Source organism: Rhamphochromis longiceps, linkage group LG17 (genome assembly GCF_057381845.1).
Source record: "Rhamphochromis longiceps isolate RC_006_pf linkage group LG17, R_longiceps_female_GT1.1, whole genome shotgun sequence".
Classification (NCBI taxonomy): domain Eukaryota; kingdom Metazoa; phylum Chordata; class Actinopteri; order Cichliformes; family Cichlidae; genus Rhamphochromis; species Rhamphochromis longiceps.
In genome coordinates, this window is record NC_140573.1 from 28,589,557 (window position 1) to 28,613,099 (window position 23,543).

At 39.3% G+C, this 23,543-nt stretch overlaps 3 protein-coding genes across 4 annotated transcripts; 2 read left to right on the plus strand and 1 right to left on the minus strand.

Moving 5' to 3' along the window:
• The first annotated feature begins 1,600 nt into the window (after positions 1 to 1,600).
• dram1 (DNA-damage regulated autophagy modulator 1) lies at positions 1,601 to 6,880 on the plus strand. The gene is made up of 8 exons (XM_085386923.1): positions 1,601 to 1,896; positions 2,230 to 2,297; positions 2,508 to 2,650; positions 2,745 to 2,922; positions 3,922 to 3,980; positions 4,562 to 4,654; positions 4,744 to 5,698; positions 6,356 to 6,880. Exons 1-7 carry the CDS (start codon positions 1,766 to 1,768, stop codon positions 4,780 to 4,782), a joined length of 711 nt encoding a protein of 236 aa, XP_085243049.1. The 5' UTR covers positions 1,601 to 1,765; the 3' UTR covers positions 4,783 to 5,698; positions 6,356 to 6,880.
• On the minus strand, positions 6,880 to 14,267 carry washc3 (WASH complex subunit 3). Its single transcript, XM_085386924.1, has 7 exons — positions 14,080 to 14,267; positions 12,880 to 12,978; positions 12,719 to 12,784; positions 12,488 to 12,622; positions 9,645 to 9,761; positions 9,499 to 9,563; positions 6,880 to 9,409 (listed from the first exon to the last, which is right to left on the minus strand). The coding sequence occupies exons 1-7, from the start codon at positions 14,128 to 14,130 to the stop codon at positions 9,310 to 9,312; spliced, it is 633 nt and encodes a 210-aa protein (XP_085243050.1). The 5' UTR covers positions 14,131 to 14,267; the 3' UTR covers positions 6,880 to 9,309.
• Positions 14,268 to 15,171: 904 nt separating this feature from the next.
• On the plus strand, positions 15,172 to 23,478 carry LOC146649863 (uncharacterized). Of its 2 annotated transcripts, XM_085386674.1 has the most exons (9): positions 15,172 to 15,334; positions 15,816 to 16,018; positions 16,107 to 16,208; positions 16,287 to 16,382; positions 16,458 to 16,568; positions 16,642 to 16,759; positions 18,707 to 19,478; positions 20,309 to 20,367; positions 20,449 to 23,478. In XM_085386674.1, exons 1-9 carry the CDS (start codon positions 15,301 to 15,303, stop codon positions 21,948 to 21,950), a joined length of 2,997 nt encoding a protein of 998 aa, XP_085242800.1. In that variant the 5' UTR covers positions 15,172 to 15,300; the 3' UTR covers positions 21,951 to 23,478. The 2 variants fall into 2 exon arrangements, with proteins under 2 accessions (XP_085242800.1, XP_085242801.1); XM_085386675.1 differs by lacking the exons at positions 15,172 to 15,334; positions 15,816 to 16,018 and having other exon boundaries at positions 16,292 to 16,382.
• Positions 23,479 to 23,543: the final 65 nt, after the last annotated feature.

The window sequence follows — 23,543 nt, forward strand, 5'->3', positions numbered from 1 at the left end:
GCTGCATCTAAGGGTACTCTTTTTGTCTACAGGCCAGGGAGCTGGTAAGTATTTCTTTGTGTGTAGAGTGGACAGGGATGTTTCCCCAGAATGGAGAGGCAGGTGGGCACACAAGGATAAGATCAGCAGCCGAATGATCCAGTAAGGGAAGGGCAGGAGAACCGTTGGAACCGTAGATTCATATCAGTTGTGTGTGGAATCTGGAATCTGGCAGTTACAATTACTACTTGTATAACATAAGTACAGTTACATCATGAACATTCCCACACATGCATGTACACAACAGAGAGATAGAAAGAACGCAACCTGAGAGGACATAAGGATCACGACAAGTACCTCCACAAAACTACATAAGTGTCAACAAGTCCCCAGCCACCACTCTTTTCTTTATATTTTGTTATGAAAATGAGAAATATGTGCAGGGATTTATTGAAACATCCAAACATACACGAAAATACTGTGCACAATACAATTAACTTGAAAGTCAATGTTTGGTATGACCATCTTTATTCTTCAACACAAGCTTTGGTGTAATTTCTTTAATAGTTCTTCACGCCTCTTGAAGGACCTTCAAAGGTCTTCTTTGGGTGTTTCTGCCTTTTCTTCTGTTCTCTGTCAAGATAATCCCGTGCTGCTTTAATAATGTTGAGCGTTGAGGTTCAGGCTCTGAGGAGGCCAATCTTCTGGGGCTCGCTGCCATGCTGAAAATGAAACAGTTTCCAATCAAATGGTTTCAAAATGTTAATGCGTGGTGGATCAAAACCTGACAGTAGTTGACGAGGCTTCAGTCAACAGTAGATGGATCAACTCAAGGGCCGGATGCATCACTCAGGTCCAAATTTGTTATCTTTGGCAATTTTCATAGATTCGACTAAAGAAATGGGAATAAATCATGTGTTTTTGCCACAGACTGCTGATTAAAAAGGGCCTTAAGATACAAGTTAAATTTGGTTCTTTGCTAAGTTGTCTGTTATGAGCAGACGAAACACTGGCCCATCGTTCATACCTCAGTGTTAAGTGACCTAACAAAAAAACTAAACTAAACCAAAAAAGTAAGAAATATCCCCCTGAAAATGTTCAGGTAGCTAGACTGGACTGAAAATGAGTGTAGGGGAAAAAAAAAAGTTATAGTCTAGAAGGAAAAATACAAAGAAATGAGTGTCGGTTCAAGAGTTTTGCACAGCTGTGAAATAAAAAAAAAACGCATAACAAGTCATAATGTATAATTCAAAGACAGTTATTTTTACTTCACAAACGCAGGCAGTTATGCAGATTTTTCACTCTATAAACTCAAATCTGTTCATATAAATGTAGAACTGCTGCTCACTCTGCTGTGGAAACTCTGAGTATCACCTCCGGTTGAAGTTAAGTTATAAGACACTTCATTAGTTTGGTATTTTGCTGTTGTGTGTGTGTGTGTGTGTGTGTGTGTGTGTGTGTGTGTGTGTGTGTGTGTGTGTGTGTGTGTGTGTGTGTGTGTGTGTGTGTGTTTTCACAAAGATCAAAAGGAAGAAGGAAGCGCTTGATCGCCCTACGGGGGAGTAGCTCTGGGCTAGAGGTTACTGTACACTGTATATGCTGCTTACTGGCCGAGGCCAAGTTCATTGTTGCTCACACACCGCTGCATGTGACTGTCGTTCGCAGACCACAGACGGCAGCTGACACTCCTGTTCCTACACCAGCTTTTCTTATCGCATGGCTCTGTTTACTCTGCGCATATATACGTGAGAGAAAGTCTGCCTGAAGCTGAGCGCAAAAACTGGAGATGTACTGGTTCGAGCAAGGTCTGTGCGTCCTGCCAGCGTTCCTGGTCGTCTGGTCTTCCGCCACTTTCATTATTTGTTATATCATCGCGATTTACAGGCACGACGTCGATGTAATCTTCCCGTACATAAGGTAAGTTTATTTGAAGAGCTCACACAAAGCAGCCTTTCTCTCATGCTCAACCTGATTCGGAGCCGTGGAAAACGTTTCATGAGAAAACGTCTTAGTTTCGGTTTCTTCCGCTATAACAAACACCAGCTGCGTGTAGCCTGCACATCTGTTTATTGTAGGAGACTAGCGGAAAAATGTTCTTTCACTTCGCTTTCATTAGAAGACTTTTATGTTAAGAAGAGGCAACTAAATGTTTAATATTGTACAAAACACAGTCACACAACCCACGTATTGTACGTTTAACCCGAACTGAAAATCTGCACGGGTCTTTACTCTTTTTCTTTTTCTTTTCAGCGACACAGGTGTCAGCCCCCCAGAAAGCTGCATTTTTGGTCTGATGACTTTTATTTCTGCATGTGCAGGTATTTGAAATTCCAGTGTGGACATCTGCAGTGTCATCGCTGTGAACTGACTCTTTTTAGGCAACTCTGGGCTTTCCCTAAGGAGGAAGCATGCTTTCCAAAGATGCTTCTCACATTTCCCCTTTTTTAAGAAAATGAAAGTACAACTCATGGATTAGGGTAAATGTGTAGGTTTGCACACTCTCGTGACTCTCTGTGTTTTTTGCACAGGTGTGGGCACAATTTATGCCAGATACAAGCACGTGGAATTGCTGAGGGAGGACGCCACTACTGTGAGCGCACGCCTCAACAAAGCAGCGCTTTGGCTTGGTGTGATCTCATGTTTTGGCATGTGCATTGTTGCTACTTTCCAAGTATGTACTCACATTAAAATCACATTTAACACATCACAACTAATTCAGTGTAATTACAAGTGGTGCCTTTTCTTTTCTTTTTTCTTGATTGCAGGAAACAGTAGTGCAAATAGTCCATGATATTGGAGCAATTCTGTTTTTTGTCTGTGGCATTGTGTACATTATCCTCCAGTGTTTTATATCATTTCAAGCCCATCCGTATGGGTGCTCCAAGTATGTGTTTTGTGTGCGGGTCGCTATCGCCTCCCTTGCTGCTGTTGCATTTGTACCCAGTATCCTTTTTGAGTGTTCAAATGTCTGTGTGATTTAACTTTGTGATCATGATAACGATGATGAAGCTTTCATATATCAGGACTTAGAAAAATAAGTCATCTGGTCCTTCTTAGGTTTGAAAATGATTTAAATACAACTTTAGATGAACAATAATATGTGACGTATTATACCGTCATTATTTACTTATTTATATTTATTTATATTATTTATAACAAAAACTAAGCTGAAATGCAGAAGCAGTGTAGTACTGAAACTTTTTTTACTAGTCCCTCACATCGACTTTTAAAATAAATAATAGCACTGTGTATCATGTTATGTTCTATTCACCTGAAATTAGCCAAGACAAAGTTTTAAACAACCTTAGTTGTACATAATATGCAGTATAAATAACAGCCAAGGGTTTTAAAATGATTGAGAGACTGGGCAGCTCTTATGTGAAACAGCAAGTTGTTATAACGATTAAGAGCCACCACTGAAAAGAGTCTATCCCCTGTGCTTTTAAGCCTGGATTAGGACTTATTTAAGAGCAGCTGGTTTAGAGGCCTCAGTGCTCTGGTAGGATTGCAGGGTTTCAAAAGTGTGGCACCAAACCCTTGAGACTTAAAATCAAGTAAGAGAATTTTAAACTGAATACTGAAATGGAGTGGAAACCAGTCTAAGTAGGCCAGTGTAGGTGTAATGTGTTCACGTCGTTTCTTTCCCGTCAAAAGGCGAGCAGCTGCATTTCGAAAAGCTTGCAGGCAATAAAGACTGATCAGAGCCAACATATAAAGAGTTTCAGTAATCTAAATAAGAAGTAATAAAAGCAAAGTCAGACTGTATTTACATAATTTTAACCCCTGCTGAGGGCCGGCAGACTTTTTATTACAACCTGATATATAAACTTTTTTTTTGACTTTATTTTTCTCTTGGCAATATGTAAATGTATGACCTGCAGAATATTATGATTAGTGTCATTTCCTGTATCGACTCAGTGTTTTCCTTCACGGATAACTCAGCTGTCATCTGTGCATTTTACGTGAAACAAACGGAGCTGCACAGACAAAAGCATGACAAGGTAGGCCACAGTGTGTCAGCACATTGCATCAGATCACAGCACAGATCAGGAATAAAACGTATAGTGTCAAAATAGTGACATAAAGTGTCAAAATGTGGGAAATGTTTGGGGGTTTTTTTTGGGGGGGGGGGGGGGGGGGGGGTCTAATACATAGATCCAACAAACATTCCCCAACATGTCAGTGATGATTTTTGGTAAATTTACTATTGGCATTAAATGGAAGTGTGTGCATAACACAAACTTCTCACTGCCATGAGTCAGCTAAAAGAACTAGAAACCTTTTGTGGAAGTTAAGAGAGTCTGAAAAGAAGCAGCAGAGAAAAACAAATGGTGATGCAAATAATGTTCAAACGCCAATATCAGATAATATGTGAGAACTGTTTACCGTTGCCATTGTCCATTGTTCATCTGCGCTGCCTAAATGTGAGAAGTTGTGCAAAAAAGTATTCTAACAGTAAACTAGTCGAAGTATATTTGGCATCATTGGACAGAAAGTTCCAACATTTATGGACCAAAAATTATAATAATCATTATTAGATGCATAGAATTTTCTGATTTAAGCGTCTGTTTCCATCGTGCAGGACTATCCCTTCCATGTAGCCAGTGCAGTATGCGAGTGGATTGTTGCCTTTACCTTTGTCTTCTTCTTCTTCACATACATTCATGATTTCAAGGTCAGTATCTCACTGTCACACATAGTATATAGTTTTTTAATATATATTTATTCATTTGCTAAAATTCTTCTTTTTTTATTCTCCTACAGTTCTTTACCTTACGGGTGAAAGCAGAACTTGAGGATTAGTCTTGGAACATTTTGGGCCACAAACATTAAGATAAATAAGTATTTACATTTTATGTATGTATCTTTATTCCTGTCCATTTTCCCCTGGCTGAAATTTTGGTAGAATACAGTAGATACTTAAAAATATATCTATTTATGCATTTTAGTACAACTGGCTGTCTGTCACGTGTGACAGATGGAAAAACTATGCAAATACTGTATTATTACATTGTTTTTACACAAACTATTTTCAAGTGTACTTAATGTTGCCTGCTTACTTTGCACTTTGCTGTTGCCACACCAGCATGACACATTCTGTGAGAGCTCTGACTTTACATAGGAGAAGTTCATCACACAGTAAGCACATGATCGGTGCACTCGGGGCTAAATGACAATACCACTCAGACCACTCAGTATGTCTGTGGCTACTTGGCAGTCTGACCTGTCTTTGACTGACAGTAAATGTGTACTAGTTGTTGGTTTTGTGCAGAGGTTTATGAATTCCCAGTTTTATTGGATGACCACATTATTGCAACATCAAATTAAGGAGGAAAACCTCCTGCTGTGGATGCTCAGATTCACAGTTTTGGTTTCGGTATTTGAATTTGTCCTCATGAAAAGTCCAACATGGTGTTTCTGACTGACATGAGTTACTGTATACTGTTCACGTTCTCAGTCATGCTAGCAGACACTCCAAATCATCTCTGGTGCTGCTACAAATGTAGATTTTCATACAGGTAATAGGAATTATGCTACTTTTTAGTAGGAATTATACAATATGAACCGAAAGTAAAGCTGGAATTCTGGAGGTTCATTCAATAGGGCTTCTGGCTGGTTTTTCACTTGTAACCTTACATCGTACGGTTTTAATCTAGGCAGAAGTTTCTGGTACCAAGTATGGATCTTGTACCTAGTAAGAAAAAGATATGTTTTTTAAGTGTGTAAGGTATGAGTCATGGATCATTTTAGGTGTGCAGGCTGACTTTAAAGTAAGGATGGCAAACTTTAGACAACTTTGATCTTAAATGAGCTGGACCAGTGGAATTACATGATAAATATGTAAAATCATAGAAAAGCTTTTGGTAATTTATTACCCAGACAGTCTTTGTCCAGTCCGCTGTCAAAAGCTTGAATTTATATAGATGACAGTGAAAAAACAGGAACTTGCTGTCATTTTCTTGTTTATCTATGAATTACTTTGGCGTAGTATGTCTGCCAAGCTCAAAAAAATATCAGAATACAGTTAAAAGTACAAAGTCTATGCACTCCATCACATTTTCCAGACCTGCCGAGTGGCAAATTGGAGTCTTTACCAGGCCGATTCTGGCCCCAGGCCTTATGTTTGACACCCCATACTTAAAGGGTGTTGGACTACACCCATCTTCCAAATATTGATTTTAGCAGGTGGGTGGGGTGAGACGTTTGTGGCATTGCAGCTGGTGTAATTTGGCGTAATTTATTTATTTACTTTTAGATGTTTAGAGGAAAACATCTAAAATTAAGAGCCACCGTTTTAGCCAAAAATCAGCAAAGTAAAATCACTGGGAGACTAGAAGAGGGCTGTAAAACTCTGAGAAAAATGTGTGATTTAGAGATTGTTACATAAAAGGAACAAGGGAAGATATTAACAAACTAGAAGGCTACTTGAAAGTTTCATTACCTTTAATCTCTCAGACAGAGAGACATGCAAACTGAGAAAAGTGGTCAAGTTTTAGCGGAGCAGCAGGCACATACTTCTGCTGAACTGCTCTCGACTGGAGCTGTTAATGTGGAGCTGGAATAAACGTACTGTACATTAAAGAAAATAAAAGGATCCTGCGCAGTGATGTATACAGGTTGTAACCATTTCACTACAGGTACTGTTTTTATAAGAGGGAAACATTTTATTTTTGTTTTTTCTGAACTACTTTTGTACTTTTGCTTATAAAATGAGTTACAACACAGATTGTAATGCACAGCTGAGATGCATAATAAAAGCACATATTTAAAAAAAGAAAAGAAAAAGTGTACGAGTGTTTATTTAAGGCAGAATCACAGATCCAGCATGGTGTTTTTTCAGTACAACTCCACACTTATCTCACTTCAATTTAGCATCTGTTAAAAGACATCTTATCCCTGACAGCGATGACATGATTGCCCCTCTTTCTCAGGCTTGTACCCACAAGCTTTGAATCACATGACGATGAAGAGTCGTACTTCCTACCAACAACAAACACCACAAGAAAGACTGCAGTTCACACATCACCTACAAAAGCTAGAGCATAACTCTACAAAACCAGGTGAAGATCAAGAGGCATGTCATTGGACTGACTGGCTGTAGAGTGTATTAGTACTCAGTGTCTTAATAGTACAGTAATTAATTTCTCTGTATCAAACATCAAAACTTAAGCAGCTTTGGGAAATTAACATTTTTCAAAGAATTTGAATATCAAACAACAAACAAATATCAAAAAGAAAATAGTTTTATTGTTATAAATTATTAGATTCAACTAAATGGATGAAAGTGCACTAGGCAGTGCTGCAGGTACGGATTTAAAGTCTTGATAAAGAATATTTTAGTCTGAACAGCATCCTCTTTTTCCATCAAGGTTACACAATAATCAAAAAGATTACTGCACAAGTCTTACCATTATTGGAGAATAAACCATTTCTGAATAACATGGCAAATATTAGCCACTTTTGCTCATAATCAGCAAGTGTTTATGTTGTGATGTCTCCGAAAGACGGCGCTCTGATACCTACATTTGTTGCTCGAATAAAGGTGGTGTGGACACTTATACTACATTTAATTTATGTAATGTAAAATCATTTTTTTCACCTCCATCTCTTTAAAAAATAAAAAAAAAATCATACCCATACATCATACAGAGTGAGGAAATTATTATAAGTGAGCCTGATTAGCAGCTGCAGAGCAACTTTTCCTTTGTGTGAGTTGATGCAGATATGACAGGTTCCATGAATGAGATCAGTCATAGGTTTCTCATTGAGCCTCGTCCAAGTACGACACGTTGCTGGGTAAACACAGACGTGAGGGCAGCTCGAAATGCAAGCACACCTGGCTGATGAACGCATCAGCCAGCACAATCAGGAAGTCATATTCAGGAGTGTAATACAAACCTTAGGTGAGATAGTTAAGCACTTTAGAGTGAAAACAAAAAGCATTTATAGTATAACACATGTAAGAAGTGTGAATCTTCCCATTTAATTCTTCCCATTTAAACCACAGATCAGATCAGTTCATACCTCTGCTTTTATTTAGAGTGGATAAATAACAAAACCGAGATAAGTTTTTTTCTTTTTTTTGCCACAAGTCTGATCTCTTTGATAATGAAAAAAAAATACACCACGTCACTACTGTGATGTATATCCAAGTTCAGTTGCTGCACTGGACTTTCCTTTATTATTACATTTCACCAGGCATGGTGAAGACTATACTGTATATAGTATAGGATGTAAATGATATATAGTCTTTGTGTTAGAACTGTTACGTATTTACTTCTAACTTAAAAATAATTAAACAACAGTACAATTTTTTTTTAAAAATAGAGAGAAAAGCGTTTCAAGATCCAAAGATTTAATTTACCCCTGAATGCACATGAACATAATCCAACATTGAAAATACCAACATATTTGTTCTTCCTATTAATAAAGTTTATGCGGAGGCAAAATCTATGGAAGCTCGTTTTCGCCACTCAAAAAAAAAAAAAAACTTATTTTAATTTCAATTTTTATTTCATTTTTAAAAATTTAATTAGGTTCCGAAAGTCTGAGTTATCAATGGGAAAAAATTCAGTGGCAGTAATAAGCCTCCATAGAACTGATGTGAGCTGAGGGGAGTAGTTAAAATATTTCAACTTTACCAAAAAGTTCACTTCATGCTACATGACCTCAGATTCTCCTCAGTGCCGATAAGAAATAAAAGACAAACTTGAGGTAATCTCGAGCTGTATAGTTGAACTTTGCTTTGAAACAGAGACAGGAAAAAGGAGAAGGTTTAGATGAACATGAGTAAATGTTTGGGACATTATGTTAAGTTCTAAATTAATGTACTGTAACTTGATTCCTTCTCATCCTGCTGGTTGTTAAGAGTGAATGTTCATGGGTTTCCAGCTATATTCTCTGCAGCTGGTGTGAACACAACATTTCAGACATTAGACATTAGTGATTAGTCAGTGGTGCAACTACCACAGAAGACCTCTATGTGATATGGTTTGGTTTTGTTAAAACACTTGCTACTGTCATCTTCTGACTGCTGCTTGTATGATTAAGAGGAAAAAATGATCTCCTCCTCTTGAAAAGTAATTTATGAGAAAATTTTTTTTTTTTCAAAAATAAAGGTCACTGAATGACTAAACAGGAGAACCAGTTCAGCTCTTTTAAACTGAAACTACAGTCACTCAATTTGGATTTCCTGTTTCAGGCACCTACATTCACACCACCTCCTTCGAAGCCCTTAACAGGTACCTCATACTTCCTCGCTACGGGCCTAAAGCTGTGCAGACAGCGATGGATGAGGAAACTTTGTGTGTTGAGGACAAATGAGCAATTTCAGTCACTAAAAGATGATTCACTATCAGAGTTGCTGCCGGCAGCGTCTTGGTCCTCTGAGGTCTTCGTTCCTCCGTCGGGCACGGGGGCATCAGGTGTGCTATGGTCAACAGAGAACAAGTCACATATTGTTTGTCAGTTTATCAGAAAACTGGTAATAACCAGAACAGTAATTTAAAAAACGCTCACTCAAGCAGATTGGGATCCAAACCCTCCATGACCATTTTATTCCGTATGGCCATCACCGGAACCCCCTGTGGCACATTAAACATCACATTAAGGCACAAAACTAAACCGTTACGCAGGTAACCACAGCAGCAGTAATAATAACTCACCACTTGAACCATTTTCAGGTATCGGGCATAGCGCGGGTCTTTGGCCACCGTCATGACGTTCTCTGCAGCCGCTTCTGCTTTTTGCGTCGCTGAAGCTTCTGGTGTGGTCTGAGCAGGCTGCAACATGACACATGCACAGAAACGAAGGCAGAGTGAAGCGGTTTAGATGACAGTAGATATCCTGACAGGTTTTACATTTTCATAGTTTAAGATATGTTTTTAAATCAGGTGATACAATTTTGGAAGTACCTGGAAACATACACATTTCATCACTTTGTTTAGGGGCATAGTGCTACCTGTTTATTTCTTTAAGGGACCATGTACTAAATATATTAGTCACATGAAAGCAAAAGATGCTTTGTATTAGATTTAGCTACTAGCTACTACTGTCCATCTGCAGGCCCTGGGCAGTTAAAAACCAGTGAAATCACCAAATAACAGATATGCACATGATGAAATACCAAATAAATATGTGCATAGACACACATATAATAAAAAACAAATAGATTTTGCAAAAACAAAAAGAAAATTATAATGAAATTAATTCTCAAAATCCTTTTTTTATCCAAATCATGAGAAGAGAATCTGTGCAAATCTGCAAATCCTTTGGAAGCAAATTCCAAGCTTTATTTTATCTGTTAGGGAAAGTAGACTGTAAAAAAGTGGTGCCTTGCTCAGGCACGCTACAGTGCCCCCTTGTGGTGGACCCGATCGCTCTGCAAATTTGCTCAGAGCATTTGATAACTTTTTGAATGGTGAATGCTAACTTAACAGCAACTTGCTCAAAGACATTACAATGTACATGCAACACTCCCAGCAACAAGATCATAAAAAATGATTGGTGAATACACTAAACAGCAACGGTCCTATGATGGAGCCCTGTGGGATCTCATAGTACAGGATTTCAGTGATGATATTTAGCTTAAATAAATCTTCCCCTGTAAGACCATCTCCTTTGGCATTCAGTCATTCATCACACCTTTCTCTACTTAAACAGGTCCCTTTTCCCCTTTTCCAGAGATTTGTTGCCCCCCCCTCTCATCTATTCTCTTTTGTGGTAGAATAATGCATGAAGTGTTAACTGTAAAAAGTAAGTGTGCAACAATACACAAAATTCACGGTTCGGTTCGATACTTTGGTGTCACGGTTCGATATTTTTTCGATACAAAAAAAAATGTTCATGCCTTTTTAATTTGTCATTTATTAAAATTATAAATATATATTTTAACTCAAAAGTACAGTTTTTAAATTTAATGTTGCTGAAACAACAAAGGGATAAAAAAAAATCTGATTGAAGAATCACTCATCTTTGGAAAGGAGAGTTTATTACAGAGAAATGGCTCTTTCCAAAATAAAAGCTATACTATACGCTTCTTGTTTGTAGCATCCGTGCTTGTTGTTTTTGTCTGCTTCCACTTGTCTTTGCACTAGGATGCTGTTGGAGTAAATGTGCAGTCATATTCGTTGTGTTCCCACTAGTGCTGTCAGCGTTAATCTCGTTGAAATGGCGTTAAAGCCACAACACGGCAAATCTCCGTTAACGAGCTACCACGGATCGCCCCGTGCGTGGGGCTGGACGGCGTCAACACGTTAACGAGCTAACTGCGCTAACACACTAGTTCCCACCAATGTAATTGAGCATTGCGTGGCACAACCGACATACTGTTTTTCTTTTGTCCATGACGCGCTTACCTTCAGGGTCATACGTCACATGAAAACCAAAATAGTTCCAAACACCACATCTGAATGAGGGTGGGGGAGGTTCAATTTGCCATGTTGCAAGGAGAGCTTAACTTCTGTCTCGCTAGCTTGCCCTGCGCTCAGTGAATCTGCGTTCGACTACTCCGCCTAGGCTGCACTGTCGAGCGCAGATCCACTCAGCGCTCAGCACAGACAGCATCGTCAGAAGGAAAGTTGATAAAATTAATTTAAAAATTTGTATTGTTCGATACATATGCGTACCGAACCGAAAGCACTGTATCGAACGGTTCAATATCGATACGAGTATCGTTGCACCCCTAGTAAAAAGATAAATGTTTTGTCTTTAAATAAAAAAGTTTGACTTTTCCACAACATGTTTCTGCAAATGTTTCACAATAAGAGAAATGAAAGCCTGTAAAAGTTTTCTGTTTGAGGTCCTCTTTGCAAGGGATCTTTCAAATAACATTTATGCTCTTTTCATCATCTCATTTACCCTAAACTATCTTCATGTGGCTCTTTTTTAAAATTGCTCCACTGGTAGATATAAATAATACAAGTGGGAGATTCCTGCTTTGAAGTTCTTTCATTTTCACTTCAGTAACAGAGGTGGAGGTCATCAAAACCACTACAATTTGATTATATTCCCAAAAAGAAAAAACACCAAAGTTTAATTTGTCTTCAACTACTTCAGTTTTTTCTCTTTACTGGCTCTCTTGCATTAAAAGAGCTACTCTGGAAACAACTGAACTTCAGCCAGATAAAGCTCCATGGAAATATTCCCTTTCTTCATCTAGAGGAAGAAAAACAAAAACCACATGTGGTGGGACATCATCCCACTGTAGTCAAAACAGTGGAAATTTTTACTTGAATGTCTGGACAACAAATACAGAAGAGAAAAGCTGCTCTGGCTCCCATCGTGTCAAAGATATATTAGAGGAGCCTCTCTCAATGTGGGATTGTCAAGTTGAAAATGGACTAAACAGGTCAGATATTAAGTTCTAATTAGGTGGTCTTGGGGGTGCTTTGAAACCTTTGTCTGCTCACAGGTTTATTTTTAAAACTGTCAAAAAAAATCCTCGACTTTGCAGTTCAGCGAAGCTGGATGGAGCTATGTTTCCATGTGTACGAGTTTGTGTATCTACCTCTTCTTGAGGCGCTGCTACTGGACCATCGATTTGGCTCTGATTGGGGATGATGGGTCCATTGGCCTGTGCAGTCTGCTGCTGCTTACTGAGTCCTTCGACTGTGACGTCCTCCAGTCCAGGAATGGAAGACAACTACACAGAGCACAATATTGCTCCATAAATATCAAGTAAATTGGCATGAAATTAAGATAATGTTGCACTGCAGCCTGCAGAGGCTTCAGAACTCACCTTGGCCTCCAAAATGCACAGGCTGGTTTCTATCTGCTGTATGCGAAGAGATATGTTTGCAAGTTTCTGGGGGAAGATGTTATACAACAGTTCAGGATTTAAGTGTTACAGACATTTTTTGTTTCATGACGAGAACAGAAGAGAAATAAAGATAAACAAACCTCTTCACACACTGTGGAAAAGCGGTTAAGGAAGCGGACAGTGTGTGCAACAAATTGATTGAGATAGGCAACAATTTTTCTCTGCTGGATCGCAGGAACCTGAAGGAAACACAGGAAAAGGAATTTAAGGTAGAAGGAACAAGTGTAATATAACAAGGAAATGAAACAACTCCCAGTCCAATCTCCCCTTAAAGCAACTTCTCCTCCCTAGGCTGCACACATCTTCTTTCCCCTGCTCCTTTTAGGTGTCGGCACATCAGATCATTCACCTCCACTTCACCCTGCCCTGAAAATCATCCTCCTTCACTTCATCCATGAACCCCCTCTGTGGTCTTTCCCTTTTGCTCCTGCCAGGCAGCTCCACGTTTAACACCCTTTGTCCAATATATCCCTCCTCTGCACATCCAAACCATGTCCGCCTTGTCTCCAGGTCCACCCTGATCACTCCCAATCAAAATCTGAACATTTTCATCTTTTTAACAACTTCTTTAGTAGTGCTGTCTCCAAACGATATATATGCCATTTCATATTTTATTGTTATGTTTTGCTTTCTTTTTATTTTCTCATTTTCTGTCTTTTATAACCTTTTAATCAGTTTTTTGTGAAGTATCTTGCTTTTAAACGTGATGCAAAAATATTTTTATTATTCTTGTGAAAAAAAATAATGAGTAGAACAAGTTTAACATACTGACAGTCATTCACAGGCAACTTCAAATGCTGAATGCAAAATATACCACTTATATTTCACAAGAGCAAAACAGCATTTTAGATTAGCTAATATTGCCCAGAACGGTTAATAAAATAAAAAGCATCCCTTCCCGAAAAACAGTTATTTATACAAAAGACAGACATTTTCACTTCATAGATTTATTTTAAACAAAACTGTTTAAAAAAAGATAAGCGTAAGTATATCTCTTTGCAAAGGTTAAATCTGTTAACCTGGAAGATCAAGTGTAGAAACAACATATATTCACTTCAGAAAAAAAAATCCCACATTTATCAGGGAAATTGAACTACAAGCGCTTGCGACAGTCATATCTGTTAATGACTTACAAGCTATAGGCTTCTATCACCGATAAACAGCCTTTGTGTTATCTTACTTCTTAAACAAAACATATGTCAAGCAGCTCTGCTTGTGCCTGCTTTCATTTCCTCACCAGCTACTCAAATAGCTATGTTAGCTAACTAGTCAACGCCAACCTTGGTAAGGTCGACTCCAGAGCCCACGATGGGCAGCCCGTCCTCGTCCATGTTGGATGGCTGAAGATTAAAGTGCACTTTCAAATTCAGCAGCAAGAAATTTCACTGCAAAAAAGACCGAAAACAGGTTATTAAAACATTTACATATGTGAAACGGTTCACGTGACTCTGGGTTGCGTGATCACGTCCTGACGTCACCAACTGCGTAGCAGAAGTCTGCCTCGAAGTCGCACTTCAAAAACCCTCGAGCCTGTATTTTTTTTTAACCCTGTATTTTTTCTTGTTCCCCGCTTTACCTAAATTATATGCACTGTCAACCGCCATGTTTGTATTTTTCTGTAAATTGTTTGTGTTAAAATAAAGTTAAGAGGGGGTGGTGGGTTGGGTGTTACTTCAAAGTAAAAGTTGAACTTTTGCTACATTCGGAGCTAATTGTAATTTAGCCATGAAAATATCATTGTTGTATAGAATTTGCATTTATTTAGTTATTTATTTATAGGTTTTTGACAACAAAAAATAAAGAACAGATTATAGGAGGCAAGCAAAACAATGAACTCAAACAATGAGGTCTTCATTATCAGATAATGTTCATGCTTTTTAAATTAAAAAAAATCTCAGTTAAAAGAATGCTTGGAGTTATATTGTTGCAAATTTTAATTCTTTAAATCTTGCTTTGTTAGATAGGAGATATTTTTACTTTATTACGGTCTACTGTTTTGTTTTTTTACATGGACATGAATATCGTGGTACTGACTGCCAAGAACAAGGGTGATGTACAGAGCTGTAGTAACTACAGAGGGATAAGGCTGATGTGCCAAACCGTGACGCTATGAGAAGGAATTCTACAAGCTAGGTTAAGAAGAGAGGTGACGATCAGTAAGCAGCAGTATAGCTTCATGCTGGGGAAAGGCATGCAGATGCAATGTTTACTTGTTTACTTACTTTTTAATTTATGTAACATTTGAATTACAAATTTTTTAGGATTTGTAGGATTAGGAAAGTCTGTCCTATCTTGTCTTCCAACTAAAAACAAAACTGTAAGAAATTAATGTCAGCGAGACAAGTCGCCTGTCAGCTTTGATATTTTTATTTTGAAAAGCGGAATCGGAGTATAAGCGTTGAGGAAACGGTGCTTGCGTCCGAACAGCGCATGTTAGCTGCTAACTAAAACAAAACAACTTAACACCTAATTTTCGGCGCCACAAGAGGCACAGTGCACCCATGGAGGTTCTCGACTCTGCAGAGAAAACAAACGGTGGGTACAGTGGCAATCTGAACCAGCTGCGATATAAAGTAAGCTACGTCTATGCCGGTTACACAGTTAGCGGGGGCCGTCTATTTAAAGGAATCGTGATACGCACGATTTAAGCTTTAGCATGAAAAATAAATCAATTATTTTCAGTTTTTTTTTTATTATTCTGTCAAGTATTATGCTTAATTTATTGTCTAAACCATAGGTGATGATATATTTGAAGAATCGCAATTTAAAACTCCTTTTATTAAGGGCGGCCCAGCAATTATTCGGGTTCCCAAGCTTATGGCTGTTTAAATGCAGGGCAAAAAAAAAAATACATATGTGTGCACTGCTTTACCTGAGAAAATTATTACCATAGTAATATATGAACAGCACTGAATTAAATGAATAACATATGTATTGTTATAATGTGAGTTCTGGAGTTTAAAGCTGATTGCTGCCCTCTAAAGACCATTTGTTACATTACACCTTTATGTTTTAGATCCAAGCCTGTCTCTCTCATCCCTCCAACTCCTGGTGCCACCTCTGCAGCTTCTGTCTGCCTCCATGTGGCAGCTGGTGAAGCAGAAAGATGTGATGAACTACCAGAAGCTGCAGGAGTTCGTGTTCACAGTGACAGAGGCGATTCCTGGTTTGATCAGCCACAGGCAGAGAGCCCAGCTCATCCTCGGACTCAGAGCGAGGGTGAGGAGGTAGTCTGGCTGACATGCCATCCATGTATGTTTATTTTGCTGCGTTGATTCTGTAAAAACTCAGTTTATTGATATTTCAGTTGATACTGGAGCTTTGCAAAGGCTCGACACGCGGTTCTGTTGATTCTCAAGCAATCCAGAGCCATTTGGACAGACTCCCAGTAACCTCTGAAAACACAGATGTAAGTACGTTAAAGAGAAGCGGATAAAATAAAGTGTGCCCAGTACTTTTTTCAAGATATCACTTCAATTTGTTGCAGTATAGGGATGCAGAGGTGAAAACAACAGAGTCTACTTTTGTCGCTCTGGTTCAAAGTCTGCTGAAAGATCCAATTGAGAGGGCATATTTTTTTCAGGTAGGACATATTTTAGTATTTCATATCTTTGCTTGAAAATGCTCAGAATAAAAATAACATCTTATTATCTTACAGGAAGTGTTTCCAGTGGAATACGGTCCACAGTATGACTCAGCACTAAATATGTTATTATGGAATCTGCTCTCCAAGCTGGAAAAGTTGCTTCCAGTACCAGACCTAAAGCAGGTATTCAGTCAGATAACATAATTGTTTCAGGTGATTTTCAGCGGGTTATATTAACATTGTGCTGTGATTACAGACTGTAGCCTGGCTGGACTCAGCTCCTTCTGTTTTGGGGGAATGCATTCAGTTGTCAACTGAAGATCTGAGCTTTATCTACCAGCACTACAAAAGTTCAGGACTACTGAAAATGGCATGTAAGTAAAATGGCCTGTATTTGTATAGCGCTTTACTTTAAGTAGAGCTGCAGCAGTTTTCACAATCAACAAAACTATGAAGCAAGATGTTGCATCATCACAGCTGGGTTAAAAAGTCAGATTTAAAGTTGCATAATTAGTTCTCACTTCTTAATATTTCAAGATCAGTGGATAAATTCATAGCAACAGGTTTGTAGTGTATAGTAATGCACTTTATCAGAACTTTCTGAGATATAATGCTTATCTTAACAGGCCCTGTTTAAAGACCTATTAGTGTCATATTACCTAATGAGGTCTTTGCCCTCTCTCTGCGGGCTTACTTATGGTTCTTAGAGTTTTTAGAGGTAGAATAGGAGGTAGAGTCTTCGGCTATCAGGCCCCTCTTCTGTGGAACCAGCTCCCAGTTTGGATTCTGAAGACAGACACCCTCTCTACCTTTAAGATTAGGCCTAAAACTTTACTTTTTGATAAAACTTATAGTTAGAGCTGGATCAGGTGACTCTGAATCCTCCCTTAGGCCTTGATTTTACTCTGTTATGGAGAGGAACAGCTAAAGCACCAACAGCCGAGCACTCATTCCTGTTTTACTTGTTAAAAGCCCACTTAAAGTCCACCTGGTATGCATGTATAGTTGGTGCATTTCAATATGTGAGGATCACATCTCCATGTAACCCTCACAATCACCATCTGATGACCAGATTATGTCAAATAGACCCTAGTGGACTCATTGTGATGCAATAGGCTTAGACTACTGGTTTGCTTTCCTTAACTCAACTGTGACAGCACTGACAGCACCTCCCTCAGCCTATTTCTGCGTGAGGTTTCATTCTGTTAAATACTTTTTTTTGTCCTCATAGGTGGTTGCGTGATTGTCAGTTTCTTTCTAAAATTGGAGGGTCTTTCCATCACGATATAAAGCACCTTGAGGCGACTGAATTGGCGCTATATGAATAAAATTGAATTGAATTATCTAAAGTCTAAACACCCACCAAATCTCCAGCAAACCATTTGGGGTTAGGTGATGTTTCACTCACATGCTAAACAAATACATTTCCAGAAACTAGAAGTTGTTATTTTTCAAATGAAGTCTCCTTCATACATTTTGGCCTTGCAGTTATTCATTGATGGGATTTTCCATTTGGTTTTTCTAAACGGGGAAAATTCCACGAAGAGAGGTGAATATTAACTCAACCTTAGCTCAAAGTGGGATAGGGGTGACCTGATGGCTGTTAAGTGACAAAGCTATTTTAGTGACATTTCCTAATGTAATAAATTATATTTTTAATCTTTTTTATGCCAAAAGAAATTAAAAAACACAAGTTGTATAAACAAAACTAAATGTATTTAATCCTCTTCTTGTTTGCCATGTTTGAGTGAATTGTGTATTACAGTATGTTAACATAATTTTGACACCAAAATATAGAGGTGCTCGTGACTTCCTAATGCTTTTATCAGCAAACTTTAAATGACAATTTCTGAGAATATATCTAAGTGTCCTCTCAGGTTCAATGTTTTGAAGAGAAGGTTTGAGAGAAAAGGTTGAATTGGCTTGGAAATACAATCAAATACATCATATTACTTTGCATATAAATGAACTCAGTCATTCCATATTCTATTGTATATATTTATGTTTTAGACTGATACCACAAAATGATAGTGTAACCAGGCTTTAACCTACTTTGATTCCCACATATTTGTAACACGTCAACTAAATGTTTAATAACAGATACAATAGATGTCGTGTTCATCGCACCTAAATACATTTGTTTGTATTATATACGTGTGTGTGTGTGTGTGTGTGTGTGTACTATTATTAGTATACACTTTATACTCTTACTTCCTAGTACCTGAGTCTGTTTTGATTGGCACTATATAAATAAAATGAATTGAGAGATTTTGTTCACATATGTCTCTCTCTGCAGTAGCTGATGAGTCTCTTTTTTGCAGACGGTCCTTCTTCCACTGCTGGTAACTCCATCATGTCTGCATTATCAATCCCTCCCTCACAAAAGACAAACGTATCAGTTGGACTGGACGCCATCCATAACTACGCTAACGTATTGAACCCAGTCACTTTAGTGGGAACCGACCAGTACAGCGTGGTCACCGTTTACACTGAAGTGGAAGTCGGAGCAGCTGAGGTGGATGAGCAAATGATGGAGTCGGCTGCAGTTCAAGTTCAGACAGATTTCTATGAAGAGGAGATAGTGGCTGTAAGTGCTGATAGCGCTGGCGACGAAGAGGCTCCTGCGGTGAGGGCTGAAGAAACGAGTGAGACTGTGGATGTAGCGAAAGCTTTGGAGACGTTGACGAGAACCTTTGCATTAAGGGGGCAAGACGTACTTACAGAAAAGAACAACCAGTCATCCATAAATGACGATCTTGAACCAGGAAAGGGAACAGATGAAGGAAAAAGCCATGAAGGGCTTGAAATAAGTGACCAAGTGACTAAAGGGAAACGGGAAGTCATTGCAGAAGAAGTGACAGATGAGTTCCAGCTTGGAGGCATAGAGAGAAATATATGCGCAGACCTGAAAGATAATTCATTTTCTGCTCAAGAAATGGCAGAAATCCAGACCGAAATGTCGGAAGCACAGGAGTCTGACACGTCAGGAAACATGCGCAGATCCACACGTCTGCAACTAAAGACTTCGCCGAGTTGCAACGAGACGTGTAAAATAAAAAGGACAACAAGAGAAAATCCTGAAGAACCAAAAATGTACAAAAACATTATTTTCATTCCAAATATCTTTAGCAGAAATGTACACCTTATTAGAATAACAAAAAAAAATCTGATTAATTTGGTTATGTTGATCTTGGGTATAGCTATTATAATCTAAAGATGCACTTTTTAATTCATGCTCATCCATTTAAGTATGGTTAAAATATTCCTGGTCACGGTTAAAATAATATAAGAAAATAGGTCATTACTGTCATGTCTGGTTGGTAAATGTGAAGCCACACCCAGCATCCTTAAACGCTTGCTCTGGATCGGTGCAAATGTTAAAAAATAAATAAATCTGCCCGTCAGCACTGCTAAAACCTCACTAATTAACATGTTATAGGCTGGACGATTCCCTGGTTTTAACGTCTTTGTGCTCACTGGAGCATATTTAGTACACAGATATGAGCAGCTTCTCATCTGCAGATCAAGTTTGCATGCAGTCATTGTGGACATGAATATCGGGGTAATTTTGAGCTTTTAATGATTTCCTTGATTTGTTCTTTTTCCAAGGTGAAATGATTGTACAGCATACATATTTAATTACTTTAAAAAGCAAGAATTTGTTGTACTTGTGCACCCAATTCTTTAAAAGCTCGAAATTACCATGATATTAATCCCTATGATGAGTGCATATAAACTGCTGTATCCCAGGACAAGATGACAGACTTTGAAAGGATTTTTATGTGCTTTATGTACTTTAGCATTCTGATTAAACATTTATGGTTTCCTGTTACACTTTCTTCTACTTGTTCATATCACAAAAATGTGAGAAGTCTGAGAGATTTTCCTTTAAATATTGTGACACAGTGTTTTGATTTCTCCAGGAGCACTGCTGATGGATCAGCTGCCCCTTCTGTGATAGCCATCAAAGGATCTGACAAAGGTGATGTGATGTCAAGAAGAAAACAATGTTGAACTTCTTAAATAAATCCACTCATGTATCTGTTCCTTTATTTTAATGCAGGAGATTCACACGAGATGACGTCTATCATCTTCACCTGCTCGCAGTGTCCTTTCCATAACTCGGATGAAAACAGTCCTCCACACTTCCACATGCAGAGCGTTCGCAAAGAAGCATACAGGACTCTCTCAGGAGTTAAATTTACACCATCCCCCTCCAGCACAGATGAAATATTTACATCTATTAAACTTTTTCCCAGAGGAAACTCGGAGGAGAGAAAAGCAGAGCAGCCAGAGCAAAGCAGAGAGAGTGTTTCTCAGTTGCACGGCCGTCAGAGATCACTCACATGCGAAACATGCGGTAAGACGTTCACCCGGACATCGGATGTCAGGAGACACCAGCTCACTCACACGGGAGAGAGACCGTTTCACTGCTCGCAGTGTGACCGAACCTTCCAGCACTCGTGGGATCTGGCGAAGCACGAGAGCAAACATCACGGCGTAGCCATCTCCTTCACCTGCCAGGTATGCAGGAGCTCCTTCGCTAACCTGAGGGCGTTGACTGTCCACCATAAAAAGTCTCACTCGCAGGAGAGCCAGCTGCCTCAAATGTGCTCCATCTGCAGTCAGAGTTTCCCGACTCCGTCTGAGCTGCTGGAGCACAGGAAGTCCCACGTCACCGCTAAACGCTACATCTGCCAGCAGTGCGGCGAAGGCTTCGACACCCTACTCGCACGCTCTCAGCACAGGCAGATGCATCAGGTGAAGCGTCAGTTTAAATGTCCACATTGTGAGAAGACGTACACTCGGAGGTCTGACGTTAAGAGACATCTGTCCACCCATACTGGGGAGCGACCCTACCAGTGCAACCAGTGCAGCAAACGATTCTCGCTGCGCTTCATGCTCATCAAACACCTCCGTGTTCACACGGGTGAGCGCCCTTTCCAGTGCTCCCACTGCCCAAAGAGGTTCACCTTGGTGTCTGTGCTGGCCAGACATGAGAGGATGCACACCGGGGAGAAACCCTTCCTCTGTTCTCAGTGCGGGAAAGGCTTTTTGTCACAGGGCGAGCTCTCAAAACATCACAGGTCACACGTGGACGACAGGCCGTACTCCTGCCCTCAGTGCGGGAAGCGCTTTAAGAGCAAGAAAACACAGCAAGAGCACATCGTCTCACACACTGGGGCCCGCCCCTACCCCTGCACTTACTGCGGGAAGGGCTTCACCAAACCCTACGCCCTCACCAGACACAACCTGATCCACACAGGAGAGCGGCCATTCCCCTGTGGACACTGTGAGAAGTCCTTCCTCACCCTCAGTGAGGCTCAGTTGCATCAGAGAATCCACACGGGGGAACGCCCGTATCCCTGCGACACATGCGAGCTGAAGTTCAAGAGCTCGTCCGAGCTGGCACGACACAAACGCAGCCATTCTGGCTTAAAGCGGGTGAAGCCGCGCTGCGAGCGGTGCATGATGACGTTCGCATCTAAGGCCAAACTGAAAAAACACATGGAGACACATAGAGACGAAGGAGACACAGTGCAGTCTGTAGAGACCAAGGAATGAAACTTGTAACAGAAACTCCCAGAGGTTAAATAAGTAGGGTGGGGAAGGAATATTTTGTTTAGATGTTTAGATTTATATAATTGGAGAAAATATATTTTATGCAGATCAGGAGCGAAACAACAGGCCCTCAGCTTGTCAGCAAAATCGATTTTTTCTTTTAAAAAAATAAATTTTTATATTGGCAGTTTTACTCTTTTCACTTCACAACAAGGAAATCATATTCAAAATACTTTCAAACGGAAGATGAACAAAAACTGCTCCTGTAGTGGACTTTTTCACTGCATGTACTGCCTTTTTCCTTCTTTGTGTTGCCATTGTACTATTGCCCACCTGAAACCAAAGATACTACCAGCAGGTAGTAAAGAAAGGAAAAACATGATTTTCTAGACTTCTTGGAGAACTGTTGTCATCAAACATTAAAATGAGCATCATGCAATAAATCATCCTTTTATGATGTATGTAATGTTTCTTTTTTTGCTGAGAAAGTGTTGTATGTTGGATTGCATTCAACTTTAAGGCCAAACCAAGCAACCTCAAAGGGTTACATAGTTCAGTGTTGTGATGAGTAACAATGACAGGAAATCAGAGGTTGATATCTCGGCGGCTACTGAATGCATTATTGTGAAATGTGGTCAGACATGCACATCCTCCCCTCAGGACTATTTATAATACCTGTACAGAAACAGGTTTTCTGTCACCGCCATTGCCTTACATCTGTAGTGATAATTCTGCTCATTAGTAAGTCTTAGCGCTTTGTTGCGGTAAGTTTCTTCCATTTAGGCCTTAATAATTTGAGACGATAAAAGACCTGAACATACACAACATGCAAAATGCATGGACGGATTATGAAAGTTTAGGGCCTCTGGGCACATGTATCTTCCTCACTCATCCCACAGAGAAGCTGAAAACCACGCAGAGTTTTGGTAGTTTTGTCTCACCAAATAGACAGTTTGCTGATGTTCTACAACATTTTGTCTCATTACAGTCATGTTTTATCCTATGTTGGATCTTTGTGTATCATTTGATTGTTTTTTTTAATCTCTTTATCTTTCTGTGTCTCGGTTTTTGTTTCATATCTCATTTTGCACCACTGATCATAAATGCACCCTCTCCAACTTTTCATTGCTCTTTGAGGTCCTTTATGTTCTGTTTGTCTCTTCTTCTTTCTTTTTTTTTGTTTGATTTTGTGTCTCTGATTCAGTTTTGTCCGATCACCATCTCGTTTTGTGACATACACGAGGGGCCCATTTAGGACCTGCAAGCAAGCCTTAATTTGTTTAAATGTGGAACTCTTGCGAAAACGTGCTTGGTGACATTTGGTGCTGTTGAGGTGACCTTGAAAAATGATTCTGCATGTCAGGTGATGTGTCTTCTTTATTTGTGTCGGCAGTTCACATAAAAACCAAATGACTCATTGATCTGATGGTTATGGTGTTATAAAGATGATAAACATAACCTAATTTCCTTCACACAGCTCCAGCTGTCTGTGGTAAAAAGCAGTCTGTCCCCTTCATTTTCTGATAGAGTTCCTCATACACTAACTGAGAACTAATGGTGTTCGGTGTCTATTTTAAAACATTGGAAAATTTTCCA